General features: G+C 38.0%; 1 protein-coding gene and 1 pseudogene across 3 annotated transcripts in view; both read right to left on the bottom strand.

Moving 5' to 3' along the window:
* Positions 1-17,834, bottom strand: part of WDR35 (WD repeat domain 35) — a 53,037-nt gene extending 35,203 nt beyond the window's left edge. For 2 of the 3 annotated variants that reach the window (XM_070451353.1, XM_020898296.2), the window contains exons 1-9: positions 17,692-17,834; positions 16,891-17,008; positions 9,323-9,394; positions 7,233-7,325; positions 5,598-5,726; positions 4,630-4,763; positions 3,613-3,778; positions 3,340-3,485; positions 43-168 (exon numbers count right to left, since the gene is read on the bottom strand). In XM_070451353.1, coding sequence (XP_070307454.1) covers positions 43-168; positions 3,340-3,485; positions 3,613-3,778; positions 4,630-4,763; positions 5,598-5,726; positions 7,233-7,325; positions 9,323-9,394; positions 16,891-17,008; positions 17,692-17,715 — 1,008 coding nt within the window. In that variant the 5' untranslated portion in view covers positions 17,716-17,834. Of the gene's footprint in view, positions 1-42; positions 169-3,339; positions 3,486-3,612; positions 3,779-4,629; positions 4,764-5,597; positions 5,727-7,232; positions 7,326-9,322; positions 9,395-16,890; positions 17,009-17,327; positions 17,604-17,691 lie in introns of those variants that run through there. The other variant, XM_070451359.1, reaches the window with a different exon arrangement.
* Positions 11,832-16,882, bottom strand: LOC110140041 (E3 ubiquitin-protein ligase RNFT1 pseudogene; annotated as a pseudogene).
* Positions 17,835-18,853: the final 1,019 nt, after the last annotated feature.

Genomic DNA, 18,853 nt, shown 5'->3' with positions numbered 1-18,853 from the left:
ATAAAAAACACCTTTTTTTTTACAGCTGCTCTTAATACTCACCTTATAATCAGGTCGAATATTTGCAAAATATATAAAAGAATCAACAGTCAGTGCAATTTTCAGTCCACCTCCTTCCCAAGATAGTGCAGACATATGCTTTCCAGGAACCTTCAAAGTACCCAGATGCTGAAAAAAATAATTATATTTAACCTAAAGTATCACAATTAAATAAAATACCACCTATCACTTCACAGAGATCAAAAGCAGTACAAAAATTATTTTATGAAAGGTTGTTACATACTTCAAATCATTTTCCTTCCATTTTTATAATGAAAAACAAATGTATGATAGGAGAAATTAACAAACTATAGCCAAAGAATTCAGTATCAAATTTCATCAAATTTAAGATGCCAGAGATTTAAATAAGCATCTTTATTTTTAATGTCCAACTTAGGAAAGAAAAACACATTGCTACAAGTTAAAATAGGACAACTTTGATTTTAACATGCATTCCAATTTAGGGTTGGAAAAGAATTGTGCATCTTAGATTCAATGAAATACTGGAGTAGTAAACTCAATCCTTAGTCCTGCCTCTTATTCAGCCCCCACCCACCCTCAGCAGCCACCAGATGCCCAGCCTTTTGCTTTCACTCGTTTCCTTCATCGTAACTGCCTTCTTTCTTGACTGAACTATCTAGTAGCCTCCTAACTACAAGTTTTACCTTTTATTTCTTCTTTCATTCCCACCCTTCCAATTCAATCCCTGCTACCATGATTATCATTCTGGAACACCAATCCAATCATATCCTAGTCTGCTTTTAAAAATGTTTAATACTTTTTCAAAATCAGTAGCTACCCACCATCACATTCTCTGGAATCGTATACAATGCCTTTCCCCCATTTGCCCAAAACTCTGTGGCTCAATACCCTACAAGTTAACCATCGTTTCCGTGTTCTCCTCACGAGGGAACTACTCTGCCTCCATTCCTTTGGCCCATATAATCTCTCTTCTGCCTGAAATCCTTTCCCCCAAGTCTTCCTACTATTCCTTGTCCTCCTGCAGTGCTCCTATTCACCCTTTAAGATACATCTTAAATATTACTTCCTGCCTTCTTGCCTCCCTCTGTGGTTCCAGAGAATTTAGACAGTGAGCTCTTGACAGCACTAGCTTGCTCATATTCACTTTTATTTCCCTATCCCTTAATAGATTCTTTGGTAAACAAGTACAAAAAAAAAAATCTATCAAGTAAATAAATGTATAATGTAATCAAATGAATTTCTTTGTATACTGACAGTATATTTAAAGGTTAAATTAAAAAATGGAATAGATGAATACAAAGATCTTTTTAATGTGGCCATAGAAAGAAAACATTTTTAATCTATGTGTATTTCACAAAACAGTATACTCCCCAGAATTTTAATAAATTATACTGGTATCCCTCATTCTTAAGCAGATATGCTCTAAAATCAAATTTAATATATTAAACTCCATTTTGCCATGGCATGCAATGGGGGGCAGGGGGGGAGTTTTAACCTAGGAGGGTGCACTCCATCTGTCCTGCTGTCTGTATGAAGCCAGAGGAAACAAACAGGCTCTCACAAAACGACTCCTGGTCCTGACACCCACACTCTGAGAAGAAGGCTGCCATCTCATTCTGCCAACATGGCAGGCGGCGGCAGCAGCAAGGACAAACACCCGACTTTTAGGGAGCACTCTCTGAGCCCTGCGTAGGCGCTTTCCCACTGCTGCCTCCTTTAGTGTTTACAGCAGAGGCTTGAGGAAATAAGATAGCTGAGTCTTAGAGGTTAAGTGACTTCTCTGAGGGGAACAGCTCTGTAGAAACAGAGTTCTAAGCCAAAGCCAGGGCCAGACTACAAACCCCACGCTCTGTTAGCCCCTCCCATAGCTAAGTAAGACCACACCGAAAAGACCAGAAGAGCCTAGCCCTCAGAATCAAAAGTGAATTCTTCCCTGAGGTTTTCCTTAAGTTGACATCTCTAGTTAAGTTCCTTCCAAGTTCTTCCTAATAACATAGATCCAAAAATAAATATCTCATATATTCACTTATTCAAAAAATATTAAGTGACCAAATACCCCAAGGACTAGGCTAGATATTTTTAATTACAACTATACCAAAAGCCACTTACAGTTTTCAATTTAACACATAACATGGTGATTTGCAAGATAAAGCATATGGGCCTTTGAATGCATGTTATTATACCTAGAGAAGACTGAACTAACAAAAATAAGCTGATAAAATAAAGTGATAAATAAGCCAATGGCAACAGATAGAAATAACAAACAAAGAACGTGAAATTAAAAGAAAGCTATAAACACTGAGATAACTAGAATTCAGATTTTTAATTATTTAGGAAACTTGAGAACTGTGCTTTTGTTTTTCCTTAGCTTTTAGCATCTACCAGAAATATTATTAGCTGATAATGAACAGAGACCACCTACTCTCGAGAGAACATTCTACTAGGTAACTTTCAGCATAAACACCACTGTTTACCCCAACAGAAGTTATTAAAATACAGAAAAAAAAAAACTAACATAGTAAAAACAACTGTACAGACTTTGGTATAGCCAAAAATAGAAATTATTGAAGTTTTTGGTGAATTTATAAAAACCAACAGGATATCCAAAAGAAACTTAATATAGTCTAAGTTTAGAAAATAAAATATGTAAAAACTTATTAATATTAGTTACTAAGTTCTCACTTTCTAAATTATTTAAAGTGCATAACATATTAATTCTCCTATTTGATATTTACTACTGCTTTAAGTAACCTCTCTTTGAAAATTAAATTTATTAATAATAATACTGAGGATAGTATTTATTTTTTAAAATATATTTATTTTTAATGTAGTAACACCTAAGATTTATTCTTAAGATAGATTTTCTTAAAATAAGCAATTATTTCACAACAAACTGAAACAGAAGTTTGGGAGAAGGACAGACTGATATGTATATTTAATATTCACATTTAATATATCATATTAAAACCCCCTAAAATTAATCTGAAACTACTAAATTACACTAAAAACAACTCAAAAACCACCTGTGAAAAAGATGCATATGCATATTACAGAGAAAATATTCTTAATAACTATTCCCCAGTGATTTTACATGAAACGTGGTTTTCTAAATGTAAAGACTATAAAATAAATTCCACGATAAAATGAAGGCTTATAATATGAGTATATTAATCAAAAAAATACACCTGATAGTTGATCATTTTTATTTAAAATGTCCCCTTCAAAAAAAAGTGACAAGTATATACCCTTTCCTCCATTCTTTTTTTCCCCTATCTTATTCACTGCATATTTAAATGGAAAGAAAGACAAAATCTTTACCTCACCAAATGGAGTATAAAATTGCACAATGTTTATATCTTTATCCTGAGTGATGACCTTCTGGGAGCCTGCCACTGCTAAGACGCTGCCAGTGTGGTTCCACTGGATACTTACTACATACATGCCAGTATCAATTAAAACAGGATCTAGTCCAAAAAAAAAGGAATAAATGGTAAAATATTTAGCCGAGAGAACTTTTTACAACCTTAAGCACAATTTTTTAAAATATTTTTTTAATTCTGCACATTTAAAAAAAAAAGAAAAATTACATACTTTGGTCATTCTCATGTCTCATTATTTGGCATCTCCCATTGTCAAAGCAGATGGCGAGGCAGGGGCAATCTGGCTCCACGTAACCCTCTGCACCATGGTACCAATGAATCCCAGCAATGCTGACGGCTCCAGTGACGTTCACTAAACAGTTCAGCTTCATTTTCATCTAAATAAAATCAGTGTGCTAGTATTTTATATTTGAAAACAGTAGTATCATTAGTGTGAATAGAGTATTATTATAGAAGGAACACTGAAATGTGAAAATCTGGTTTTGAATGCAAGCTCCATCACTTACTGATTCACCAACCATGGACGAATCACTTCACCTGAGTTTCAGTTTTCCTAATTTGTAAAATGAGGATTTAAAAAAAAAAAGTAAAAAAAAGTTCACAGAGTTTTGTGAGACTCAAATGATCAAAGATATACAAAAGTGCTTTGAAAATAGCAAAGTGTCATGTAGATACTGGTTACTATCACTTCCACTGAGTGGATTCATGTGATGTCTTGACCCTGACTAAAAACAAGTCGCTCCATAAGTAAGGTCAGAGATCTGCCATAGCTAGATCTCACAAAGCCAGAGCTTTCCTTGAGATTCTATCCTAGCCTATTCTATTTTGCCTTCTTTCCAGGACCTGATTTTTGTCCCTTACTGTATAAGCCTGCCATCCTTTTCACAAGCTTTAATACCTTGCTACAAAAAATATCTCATGTAAACTTCGGCTTTGGGTATTAGAAGACATAACGGTTAACTTCACATCATCCTACCCATCATTCCTCAGTTTCAACACACTGCAGTTTTATCCTTCCAGCTACCAGAAAATCAGAACTAAAAGCACTAATTTACCTTGAAGCAACACAATGTTTTTTTAATAAAACAAACTAAGGAAAAAAAAACCTGAATTAAAGACTATCTTGATTACACAAATTATCATAATAAATAAATGTGTGTAAACATATAAAAATGATATATAAAATAAGCATACAAAGTTGTAAAAATAAAAGTATATATACACTTACAATAAAATTTCCTTGATTATCATAAATGTGTATCTCTCCATTGGCCATTCCAAAAAGTAAGACTTTACTATCTGCGGACCATGCTACATGGCATAACTGCACACCCTTCAGGTCTTTTCCCCAAATGCGATTCCCTAAAACAAACATAAAACATAATTATTTCATTAAAATGTCAAGGTCACGATTCTCTATTTCATTAAAATGTCAAGGTCACGATTCCCTAACAACTGCTCTAGAAATCTTTGTTTCCCTAAAGGGCTCTCACATTCTTCACAGCATTCAGTTGTTTAATTTATTCAGTCATTAGATACTCACTGAGCACCTACTATGTGCCAAACACTCTACTAAGCATTTGAAATAGCAGCTGTTTCCAACTCTCTCCCTTCTCTTCTAAATTCTGACTCAGGACCTTACCCCCAATTAGCAGAATTCACCTTTTACTTTGGAAAAAAAATAAAAACTTTCAAAAAAAAAATCCCCCACCCCCACTTTCAGACATTCAGAAAATAAGTGAATCCACACTTACTCTTTCTGCTTTGCCCCCAATACAAAGGAAGAGGTATGTCCCCAACCAGACACCAATCTAAAGTGAATCCCTCTACCTATTCTCTGATCTAGTCCCTCTGACTACCAATGCAGGAGACACAGGTTCAGTCCCTGGGTCAGGAAGATCCCCTGGAGAAGGAAATGGCAACCCACTCCAGTGTTCTTGCCTGAGAAATCCCATGGACAAAGGGAGCCTGGTGAGCTACAGTCCATGGAGTCACAAAGAGTCAGACACGACTTACTGACTAAACAATAAGACTTAAAATAAGTGATTCTTAAATGTCATCATATTGTACAGCAATTATTTTCTCTTTTTGTATTTATTTTTCTGTCAGAATGCTAATATATGATAACATTTAAACCTCTAAATATCAAAACTTCAGCTAAATCTTAACCTTAGCTCCAGGTACAAAATGCATTACCATCCACTGAACCAACGATCACAGCCCCATCCTCATATACAATGCAGATCTTCTGTCCATCAGCATTCCAGCTCATGCTTCGAACCACTGACTTATTTCTGTTGTTGATCATCTCCTCATACCAAGAGCCTGTATTCACAAAGGAAAACAAATGACAAGTCAAAACTTTCACATCTGATAAATTGTACTTCAGAGTTGGAAACTTTCCATAAAACAGACTATGGGACAAATAACTGCAAAGTTTTCCACAACCTAAGACATTAAAACTACAAAATCTTCAAATCCAACAGAACAAGATGAAAAAAATAACTCATTCCTTGACTAGTAATTGCTTCAAATATTATCACAGAAAACACAATAAATGCCTATCCTTTCTTTTTTCTATTAATTAAAAAATAAAACTTAATTTGCTTCCAAAGGGCCAAAATGAGTGATTTTTCTCAAAGACTGATTTTTCCCACTCTTGAGTGCACCTCACATAATAACCAAGCAAAAAACAGAATAACCACAATTACTTCATAAGTACGCCTAAACTCTCCAATGATTAATTGTAGGCATGTTAAATGTAAGCATATTGTGTAAAAACTAGAAGACTGAAAAAAATTTTAAGTTCACATCACATTAGTGATATAACATCACTAAACCTGAGTGACAAAAACGTTCTTGTATTTCTCTACATAGGGTTGAAGTGAGATGTGACTTGTCTCAAGGTGTAACCAAATGTAAGGCATATCACAAAGCTATTTTGTTTTCTTTTTGTTCTTTAAAAGGCTTTATTACATTCCCATACACACAATTCTGGCCTAAAGCCAAGCAAGTAATTAAGTAACATGGAAAAACTACTCACAACAGGGTACTACCTATCAAGACTGAGGCTCAGAGAGGACCTACTCTAAACTCGTGTACTTTCACGTTCTACTCCCTATACATATATACACAGACATAAACTTGAAAAATAAATAGATGAGTTTGTGTACTACAGCATATTTTAATTAAGAATTTTTTAAAGGTATATACCCTAAGCATTTTTAAAACCACACACGAAGCTAAGGTACCCTTTCCATTCAAAGATGATGCCTACAGGCCTCAAGAGAACATGTATTATGAGTTATTTTTCTGGTAACAGTGATACACCTAAATTAATTTTTCTCTGACTCTTTCAACTCTGGGCAAAAGGCACAAATGGGGAGCCAACAGTCAGAGCTGAGATAAAAATCTATATCCATGAAGGAAAAGGAAGCCAACTGACTCATTAAAGGAAATGAATTATTGCTTTTAACTTCATAAATGTGTTTTTATCTACTAAACTAACTCCAGTCACTGGCCACAGAGAAACGAATTCTTGTTGGAAACTTGAAAAAGAGAGCTATCTCAAGCAGAAACTATTCTGCCAAGAGTCTAAGCCCAGTTTGAAGATAACCAACAGTCACATAATTCACTTTCTTAATTCATGGTCACAGTTCAAAAGAAATAAGGTTAAAGGTAAAAGTAGGAATCCATAAATCTGGAAATATCACCCCCATGAACTCCTACTGCTAGGTAAAAAGGGTCTATTTCAAAGATGTTATTTCTCTGTTAAACTACTGTAATCCAAACTCCAATCTGTGGAAGATTAAATAAGCTGTCCTAATATACCTTTATATAACATCCAAACAATAATAAGCCCATTTTCGTCACTGGTAGTCAACTTCTGATATTGTTCATTCCATATTACGACTTGAACAGAACCTAAAAATGTATAAAAACAGTTTAGACACTAAAAAAAACAAAAAGAAGCTACAATTAATTTCAAATGTTTATTTTTATAATACCGAGAGTATGTTAAATCAGTACCGTTTCTGGGCAACTAACCAGTCTAATATTACTCAAAAATGTTCACAGAACACAGTTACTATTATCACCTGTTTCTACAACAATGCCTAGTACTAATTTTCATGTGTATTCCTATTTTATGCCAGCTAAGGGACCAATTCAGTTCAGTTCAGTTCAGTCGCTCAGTCATGTCTGACTCTTTGCAACCGCATGAATCACACAGCACGCCAGGCCTCCCTGTCCATCACCAACTCCTGGAGTTTACTCAAACTCAAGTTCATCAAGTCGGTGATGCCATCCAGCCATCTCATCCTCTGTCGTCCCCTTCTCCTCCTGCCCCCAATCCCTCCCAGCATCAGGGTCTTTTCCAATGAGTCAACTCTTCTCATCAGGTGGCCAAAGTACTGGAGTTACAGCTTCAGCATCAGTCCTTCCAATGAACACCCAGGACTGATCTCCTTCAGGACGGACTGGTTGAATCTCCGTGCAGTCCAAGGGACTCTCAAGAGTCTTCTCCAACAACCACAGTTCAAAAGCATCAATTCTTTGGTGCTCAGCTTTCTTCACAGTCCAACTCTCACATCCATACATGACCACTGGAAAAACCATAGCCTTGACTAGACGGACCTTTGTTGGCAAAGTAATGTCTCTGCTTTTTAATATGCTATCTAGGTTGGTCATAACTTTCCTTCCAAGGGGCCAATTAGGATCAGCTATAAGAGGTGCCATAGATCTGGTGATAGAAACAAATGTAAGTAAGATTTACCCAATTTGCCTGACTCCCAAGGACTATGATGCCCAAAGGACATCATACTAAGTACTTGTTTATGTCTCTGAATCTCTCCCCTTGCGCCACACCTTGTTTTCTATTCTATTAGTAACACACTCTTGAGCATATCTTAAACCTCTGGGTTATATGAACAAATTTTTTTTTTTTAGTTTTTTAATCCCTGAATACTTTATTGTATATTTCCTAAGAACAAGGGCATTCTCTTTCAAAACCGTTTTACAAATTAGAAATTTTAACACATACACTATTATCTCCAACCCACAGTGCACATTTAAGTTTTATCAAATGTCCAAATAATGTCCTAAATAGATAGCTGTTTTTCTCAGTTCAAGATCCAGTCTACCATCATCCAGTACATTCAGGTGTCATGTCTCTTCAGTCTATATTAATCTGGGACCATAAAACAGACTCTTAAAAAGGAGGATATCCTATCCATAGACAGATAGTATTTTTAATATATAAAATAATAGCTACTTTTTTCATACCTATTGAAGATGCTATTTAATCATGTGAAAGTTGTTGAATACTCTAGGCCATGTAAATTATGACTAAACAGAAATGATTACTTTAAATAAGACCATTGTTGAAAACGATGACATTTTTGCATAATTATGGCTAAACAGAAATGATTATTTTAAATAAGACCATCATTTAAACAATGACATTTTTGCATTAAGTAAGTCATTTCTTGGAGAAGGGCATGGCAACCCACTCCAGTATTCTTGCCTGGAGAATCCCATGGACAGAGGAGCCTGGTAGGCTACAGTCCATGGGGTTGCAAAGAGTCAGACATGACTGAAGTGACTTAACGCACGCACAAGTCATTTCTAAGGCTTCCCCGATGGCTCAGTGGGTAAAGAAACCACCTGCAATGTGGATTGGACTCCTTGGCTCCAGGAGACTCTGGTTGGATCCCGAGGTCAGGAAGATTCCATGGTGAAGAAAATGGCACCACTCTAGTATTCCTGCCTAAAAAATCGCATGGACAGAGGAATCTGACAGGCTCCAATCCACGGGCCCGCAAAGAGTCAGACACGGCTGAGCAACTAAGCATACACACACAAGTGGTTCTAAATACCTAAAAATACTATTCAAATATGATTTAAAAATTTACATGACTCACCACTATGACCTTCGAGAGTCTGATTCATAGAAAGGTTACTAGGGGCTGCAAGACCCCTCAATTTTGTATCATCTGAAAAAACAAAAACAAAACATACTATGGCAAATATACAAAAGTGACAGATTATAAGATTTTGACATTTCTTGCTTTTTTCCCTATTCCTAAATAATATGAGAATAATTTTTTAAAGAATGCCTTCTTCTGACCTATTTTTCTCATGGTGGAAACATGGACAAACATGTACCCCCTTGCAAGATATTATTCTGGTGAAATAAAGCCAAATGTACAAAAGAACACTTTACTTAGCATATTAAATATAATTAGTAATTATTATTGCTATTTATTCCTTCCCGAAAGACAACAAAAAAGAAGTATTTATTATTTTAGATTGAAAACTCTAAAAGCATAAAAGAGATCAAAAAGCAAAGATTTGGGAAACTAGTTTTTATCCAATTTTGCAGAATCTTATATTCATTCATTCATTCATTCACTCACTCAACAAACATTTATTGAATGTCTACACTCTGCTATGCACTGTGGAAGGTTCTGAATACAAAATGATGAAAAAAAGGCCTTTCCCCCTAGAAACCTTATAGTATACTGCTGCTACTGCTGCTAAGTCACTTCAGTCATGTCCAACTCTGTGTGACTCCACAGATGTCAGACCACCAGGCTCTGCCATCCCTGGGATTCTCCAGGCAAGAACACTGGAGTGGGTTGCCATTTCCTTCTCCAACGCCGGGAAAGCGAAAAGTGAGAGTGAAGTTGCTTAGTCGTGTTCCGACTCTTAGCAACCCCATGGACTACAGCCTACCAGGCCTCTCCATCCACGGGATTTTCCAGGCAACAGTACTGGAGTGGGGTGCCATTGCCTTCTCCATATAGTTTACTGAGGGGACAGATATTAAATAGACACTCACACACCCACATAAATATATATGCATATATATAAAATTGTGCTTCCTTTGTAGCTCAGTTGGTAAAGAATCTGCCTACAATGCAGGAGACTGGGGTTCAATTCCTGGGTCAGGAAGATCCCCTGGAGAAGGAAATGGCAACCCACTTCTGTATTCTTGCCTTGAGAATCCCATGGACAGAGGAGATGGCAAGTTACAGTCCATAGGTTCGCAAGAGGCAGACACGATTTAGCAACTAAACCACCATCATATATAAAATTATAAACTGGGAAAAGTAAAAGCATAATAAGAGATAGGAAACAGAGGGGGAGTTAACTTAGATTGGAGGGAGGGAGAACCAGGGAAGGAGCTCTGAAGAAATGGTATCTAACCTGAGACCAAGGGATAAACTGGAAAAAGCCAAGCCAGTTACAGAAAGGGGGAAAGCATTTCAGGCTAGGATGCAGCAAATGCAATAGCCCCTGGGTAGAATTTTAGAGCCTTTAGCAAACTGAAAGAAGGCCTATATAGTTGAATGAGGGAGAATGGCATAAGATGAAGCAGAAGTAATAAGCACAGGAAAAAATTTGAAGTCTTTATGAAAAGTTTTTATGTTATCCAAAGTGCAATGTAAGCCTTTAAAGGCTGTTTATTAATTGAAGTGACTTTTTCTCTTAGATTACTAATCATAGTACAGAGAAGAATATAGTAATATAAAATGTCTTCTCAGTAAAATGAATCTTCACTTAGAAAATGTGACGTGTGTGTGTGTGTGTGTGTGTGTGTGTGTGTGTGTTAGTTGCTTAGTCGTGTCCGACTCTTTGCAACCCCATAGAGTGTAGCCCACCAGGCTCCTCCATCCATGGGATTCTCCAGGCAAGAACACTGGAGTGGGCTGCCATTTCCTCCTCCAAAAGGAACTATACAAAGAAAGAAAGTGAAGCTGCTCAGTCATGTCTGACTCTTGGCAACCCCATGGACTGTAGCCAACCAGGCTCCTCCATCCATGGAATTTTCCAGGCAAGAGGACTGGAGTAGGTTGCCATTTCCTTCTCCCAGAAAATCTGACAGTCACATGTAAAATACCCCATTTGAAACATTCATTTAAAAATACTAATTTATGAAAATCTATTGATTAGTATGAAAATACTAATTTATGAAAAAGAATTTGTAAGAGTGGGAATTTTTATAAGTTGATGCTGAAGAAAATTCTACTTTCAGATAACATGTATCTTAAAATTACTATGAAATATATTCTTTATTCTGAAAACAATCTCAGAGGGAAAAAATATCTGAGTTCCTCTAAAACCATTGGTTCTAACTATCTAGACAGTTCTAACTGTCTTGGTAACATGAAGAAGAATACACATATATAACTTCACAATCATCTCTCAAACAATTAGGATAGAATAAATGTTGTTGACGTAGACATTAGGTTGAACCTTGTTTTTTTAATAGTGGGTTCTCTCACCGGTTGAATCTCTTTAAAAATGTACTACCCACTTAAGCCTTATTCTAGTTCTAAAAACATTTCATAAAAACATATTTCTTAACTTAAAGGACTGAAAATCCATTCTAATACATATAGTCACAGTCACTACAATCAAGTAAAATTAGTGATACATGATTCTAAGGGTTTGTAGGACCCAACACATTTGAAAGTTTGATGAAGTAGTTCCATCCTTCCATTGGCTTACATGGTCTGAATTCAAAATTCTGCATAGCACGCATGTTTTCTATTTGTTAAACCATCAAGTGCAGACTCTTCACAAAACATATTCTGACACACGAGAACAAGTTTTTTAAATTCTCCTTTACACAGTGAACAAACAGCTTCCACATCTGAACACTGTCTTTTGCTAGCAGTAACTCCAGAACTTTATTATGCAGAAAATATTCGCAAATCTATCTGAAAGCTCAGATATCCAAAAGAAAAAAATTCAAAAGTTTTCAGTGAGGTCAAGTATAGCCACCAAGATTTCAAGACTCCACTGAGTTACATTACTAAACTCCCCACAGCCAATAAACAAACCAAACTGGCATGGGAACAAGCATCTGGTAATACTGACAGAATTCTTCTCAAAGCATCAATAACCCTTGGATTTGAAAAGCATGATGAAAGGAGGCATCAATAAAAGAAGGCATATGAAACCCATGAAGGGAAATTTCGGAATGAAATCAGCAATTCCAACCATCCAAAGTATCTCCCACAAGCTCAAAAGATCCAAAGGATTTACAAAGATTAATGGTAATAAAGTCACTGAGAATGAGAGAGAGAACAGAGGAAAACAGAAAACCCTGCTCAGAACACCAGGAACCGAGCCCAGTAAGTCTCTGAGCACTTTCATCTTGGGAAAACCCGGCTGACGTTCATAAACATCAGTTTTTGCATTTTGCATTCATAAAAGTGGTCAGCAGCCCAACTGCAAGAGAAATTCGCGTTACGTGTTGCACAGTGAGTTTGACAAGCAGGGCACAGTGTGTTTGACAAGCAGGATCGAAATGTGAAGAAGACGTTTTTGCAACGCCCGAAGAGATGGTGGGATTCCGAGAAGGAGCTGCTATAGGCTCTACAGACTCCCGGGCAGGATCACTCAGCTGCCTGGCTTCTCCGCATGACTGGCTGCAAGCGACTATGCACACATCCATGGGTGCAGCTATGGGTCCCTGACCTGCTGTTTCTGGAGCCTGGATTCACAGCACGTTCTTTAGGTATGGAGTTGGTCTGGATTAACAAAGGCAGGAAGCTTCACGTGTCAGTCTCACTGCATGGGCACATGAAAAAGCTGATACTCCCACTGCCTGCAGTTTCTGAAGGGCTGTGCAGACGGCTATACAGGTGGTTTGGATGGTCTTGGAACACTTCTTCTCTCACCCAAATGCCTGCTTTCCGGCAATATTTCCTCTCATGAAGATGAGTAGACTGCGCCCTCTGCAGCAGTAGCAGGAAAAGCAAGAGATGCCATCTCCAGTCAGGGCCCTTCTCCTCAAATTCCACCACAAGCAACTCTGGCCCAGGCTGGCGTCCCTTTAAAGATCGTTAGAAAGGAAACGACATGACCTGGCTCTTTTTGGGTTTTTTTTTTTTAGATCACATGAGAAAGAGGCAAGAAACCATGAAGCTGATTCTCAGCCAGTCGAGGTGAGAGATGATAGTGGCTGGGACTAGAGCAGTGGAAGGGGACAGAGGGGACGGATGGATTCGATACTCTGGAGACAGAAGCATAGGGCTGTTGATGAAGGTGATGTGAAGGGGGAAAGAAGTGGGCTTCCAGCTTGAGCAAATGGGTGAAATTTAAGATATTTACTGAAACAGAGACAAGTGAGAGAAGATATACAGGAGAAGGTCAAGAGTTCAGTATGAGATGCCTGTGGAAAGATTCTTGAGGAGATGTCCAAGTCTGATAAATCAGAACTGGGCTGGAGAGATATATTTAGGGATCGTCATTCCACAGAGGGCATTTAAAGCCATGGGAATGAAAGAATAAGTCTAAAGAGAATGTAAAATGAAAAGAGCCCAGAAGCAAGTTCTCAGGAATTCCAACAGTTAGAGGAGAATCTGGCAAAAGAGACTAAGAATGTATAAGTAAATAAAGGAGGGGATAGCAATATGTATAAATATAACAATAATTTAAAACATTGCAATTCTCTTTTTGTCTTGAAAAAATTAACAGTTCAAGAACCAGTCAAATGTGCATAAGGACAAAAAAAAAAAAAGCTGCCTATTAGATTTGTAACATGAAACTGGCTGGCAAGGGAGAGAAAAGAGGGAGAAAGCAGACTGATACTCAAAGGAGAGAGAGAGAGAGAATAAAAAAGAATAAGGGCCCTGAAAAGGTGAGAGGAGGTGGGCTCCAGCAAAACCTGTGGAAGGTAGTCTGTGAGAAAAGACTACCCACCTCCCCATCTTAACCTGAGGTAAAAAGCTGGGGGCAAACACTGGTTCTATCAGTTCTAATAGTTCCTTTCCTTCTAAAGTAAGAGAGTGAAAACTGGGAATACCATTACAGGGAATGCAAAGCAATGCAAGCTTTCTAGAAGGTAAACTGGCTAAACATATGAATGACCTTTATAAATCTACATCAACTTTGATCCAGTAAATTCCACCTCTAGAACTGTATACTAGAAAGTAATTAAAGGTTCATGCAAAGAAACATCTTTAACAAATATCTTTAGATATGAAGATACTGTTGGAAACAATTTATGTGGATACATCTAAATATCCAACACTGGAACTGGATACATAAACCATTATATATATCAACAAAATGGAATACTAAACAGCCATTAAAATACTGCTATAGTAGGTATTTTACTGATGTAGAGGACTGTTATACTATATGGAAGAATGATAATAATTTAACTATCCTGTAGCTAAACACCAAAATGGCACTCACAAAGCCACATCTTTAGCATATCACAGTGCTTCAAATGTACTCAGCAATCAATATCTGGTGATGATTACTGGAGTAATAGTAACTTTATTACTATCGTATTTAACAATAATAGTTGTGATACAATAAATTGATCTTTTAAGACTCATCCAGCCATATTTCTCATATTTCTCTCTTTCAACATGATTTATACCCATTATTAAATTTTAAAACAAATAATTAACTCCATATTCCAATCATTCAAGAATCTATTTTTCATCTTTCTCACACATTTCAAAGAATATTCTAACCACATTTCATCAGAAGTGTAAAAAAGGAAAAGAAATAATTTTTCTTGACAAGCCTTCAATATTAAGCATAATAAATCCATTTATTAATGTAACTAAAACTTCCTACATATTTTAGGCAAAATAAAAATATGTATAGGTACACGCACATATGTGCATATACTTATAAGTATTTGAGAAATGTAACAGAGACAAAAGTTATTTTCCTTTAAGACAGTTAAGAAAGCTAAAGCATTGAGAGATTAAATCACTAAGCAACAGAAGACAAATTCAAATTGGTACATAAGTCTCTACCTTCCAAATTTGCTTTTTATTTCATATAATTAATCTAGCACATCAAAATAACTATTCTCTCTTTACTTACGCCATTAAAAATGAGGCTTGAAATTGAGACAAACTTAGTTTTGACAGAAGAAATTTTCACATACTGCGGTATGGGAAAGTCAAAATGGTTTATATATTATTTAACTTAAACTTCATGCTAACTAGAACAGTCTGTTTTTTAGGCTATCAAACATATCTTGTATATCCGCTTTAACCATCAAAGAAAAGTATGCATTGTCCAGAAGTAAAGAATATCCACTCTAAAGACAGAGATCCATGTCGCCCTTCCTGGGACATCAATGCTAGTACTCCTTCAACCATGAGGCTCCCCTCCCAGGAGCCAAAGTCACACTGACTCACTGCATAGGAAGCAAATAAATTCCTGAAAAGAATGCACCCTCCCTGTTATGTTTGAGATTCTTTGTTCGGACAACAGATAAAACCATGCTAAAAACCATCTTCTTTGGAATAGTTTCTCAGAATCATCTGAGAGGCTGCCTCCCCAGCTACAGTTCTCCATTTGGCTGAAGAAAAATTCTTTTCTATTCCTTTTATTAAAATCTCAGCTGTGTCGCTTATTTCCCATGTGGCCTTGGGCAGGTTATTCATTGATCAGCACCCTCAGTTGTCTCATCTGAAATATCTACCTCGAAAGATTACTGTGAGGTCAAATTAGACAGTGAAGTTTAAACACCCCAGATACAGATTGAGCACTTTCTAGTGCTCAATAATATTTACAACTATCACTTCAAAGCTGTAAAACAGTGTTACTCAAAGTGTGGTCTGAGAACCAGCAACACCAGTATCACTACAAATGCAAATTCTCAGACCCTATTCCAGTTCTACTCTGGGACTAAGTCCAAAAATCCATTTTAACAACCTCTGCAGGTGATTCCTATATCTGATAAAGCTTGAGAAGCAATGCTGGTAAGAAATCCAAAATGTTACTTAGTTCAACTCCTTATTTTACAAAAGACTGGACTAAAATCAAAGATGTTCAGAAACTTGCTGAAATACATTCAGAAGTCTTACAGCTGTGCCAAGGTTCTGATTCCAATCTCCTTATCCAGATCTCCTATTTGGATCAGGGATTATCTAGCTCTCCAACCTAGAGCAACACTAGATAACAAAGAAATGTGAAACTGTGTGCTATGATTCCACAGAACTAGAAAAAGAGAAATCAAGCTGTAAAACACAAGAGACTTCTTAATAAAACAACTTTTTTAAATCCCATGTTCTGTTCTTGAGAACTAGGTGCATAATTACTAACATATCTGAAAAGCAGAAAGGACAACACAGGCCTGTAAATAAGCTGCCAAAATGTGACGTTTTTGTGACCTTACTGAAAAGGTGATTCACGTCATTTTTATTAGACTCTTAATAATACAGCACAATCAACACACATAGCACAAGACAATGTAATGACTTAGTTCTCATTCTTCATTCATTTTCATTTGCCATCGATAATTTCAGCAAAAGCCACCTGAAGTTTACATTCGATATTTTCTGAACTTCCTTACAAAAATATTCTAGAACACCCCAAAATGTTGGAGTTTTTTTTCCTTTTGAAAGAATTCAGAATTGCATACTGACAAACACCATAAGCAAATCTCTCTGAACAAATGATTTTCGCTTATGTTCAAATATCTGGGCTTGCATTCATTTACCTGTCTGTGTCTCCAATTTCAAAACTTTCAGTAATCCATCGTCACCACCACATGCTATGAATCCTTGGTCCTTGTTCCAAGATACACATTTCAGCTTCACGTTATTGGGCACAGCAACCTGAAAAGCAACTACAGCCACTCACAACTTTTCACGAAGGGGTTGGTAGTGAGTCTACGGGAGATGAAGGCAGCAGAAGAAACGGTCTTGCAGAAATGTGAACCGTTACGAAAATGATTATAGTCCCTTGAACTGCCCGGGGCAGATTTGGGAAAGAGACAAAAAACTGCCCACAGAAGAAGGGCAGTGACTAGGAAAAAAAAAAAAAAAAAAACACCAATGAGGGTGACCTGATGGATTTTTAAAAGGCAGGGGAGGCAACGGAGGTATAAATCTCTACCTCCAATCCTTATTCCCTTTCCACACACACTTTGCCTACCTTTTTATTACTTTTCTACTGCACAGCGGCCCGTAATGATCCAAAGAGTTTAAATCATCTGATAAGCAACAGGTGAAGTAGGGAAAGATAGGGACGCACACAGTGATCTGCCCTGCGGGCCTCCGCCAAAGGACTTAACCAGGGGCAGGAATGGGAAAATCTTACGAGAGAGGAGCTGCCTCCGCCAAGGACTGTGTGGGCTCAGGGACCCGCAAGAGGAAGTCCGAGGCTGGACCGCGCCGGAAGGTGGAAGAAGGGATGGCGAAGCCTGGATCACTACGCATAGCCTCTCGGGCAGAATGCCGGAATCGCCTGCAGATTGAGAAACCGGAGGAGGAGCGAGGGAGAACCCTGGGAAACTCACTTTCTTGCTCAAGTAAAAGAACATCCTGAAAACCCCGAGAGGACGACCCCAGCAGTCAAAGCCCGCCACGGGAAACTTCTTCTAAGCTGCAGATCGCGAGTACCAGCGGCTCTTGGAAGCTCTCGTCGCCCTGGCAACCGCCGCCTCCCAGTCGCATCCGGGGCGCCGAAGGGACACTTCCGGCGTCGCCCTAGCATCACCGGGCGTCGTACGCCTGCGCGGACGTCGGGGTTGCTGGTAGAGCTGTTGTCGCGGGCCCAAACCCGGGTTGGAGCTGGTGGATTTGCTTCTGGGCTTTCCTGCCCAGGGACCCAGCCGGCGCCGCGACTGTCAGTTCCCTGCCTCGTAGCCTCAGGTGTCCTCGGTCCGGACGGGCTCTGAGGACCGGCCACGACCTCGGACGGTCGCGGTGGAACTCGACCGAGGTTTCTGTACCAGCCCAGTAAGGGCGCCCATTCAAATGAGGTCGTAAGGATGGGGTGTTGTGTAAGCCCCAAAGTCCCAACATTGTGGAAACGAAAAGTACTTTACAGGATTTGGTAGGCTGGCCCCCGTTGGTCAAACGAAGGTACCGACAAATTTTTTCAGTCCTTGCAAACCTTCCTTTGTGCCTTTGGGGTTTGGAGACCCCTGGAGCAATTTCAGGGTAGGAGAGATTTTGTTAATTCTGTTTGTAATTAACTTTAGAACTTTAAAACAACTCATTTAAGCGGTTTGCGACCCCATGGACTGTAGCCTGCCAGGCTCCTCTTTCCATGGAATTCTCCAAATAAGAATACTGGAGTGGGTAACTTTTCCCCTCTCCAGGGGATCTTCCCAACTCGGGGATCAAACGCAGGTCTCCCGCATTGCAGACGAATTCTTTACCGTCAGAGCCACTAGGGAAGCCCATTTAAGCTGTAATTGCAGCCTGAAGCTACTGATAAAAATAATATGTGTACACTTGACACTAACACAACACTGTGAATTGCTATACTTCAATTAAAAAAAAAGAATTTGTGTGAGCTTTGGCTGTTAGAGCATATAATCACCATTGAGTCATAGCCTCCCATTTTTAAGTAATTGAGGTGTTGTTATTTTCTTGCTAAGGGTCAACTGTTCTGTATTCTTTTTCTACCCTATTTCTTTCTTCAATTCTTGTCCTTTCTGAACGTTTGAAGAG

This window comes from Odocoileus virginianus, chromosome 2 (assembly GCF_023699985.2).
Source record: "Odocoileus virginianus isolate 20LAN1187 ecotype Illinois chromosome 2, Ovbor_1.2, whole genome shotgun sequence".
Lineage (NCBI taxonomy): Eukaryota > Metazoa > Chordata > Mammalia > Artiodactyla > Cervidae > Odocoileus > Odocoileus virginianus.
The sequence above is the reverse complement of the archived record's forward strand: the minus strand, read 5'-3'. Positions and strand labels throughout refer to the sequence as shown.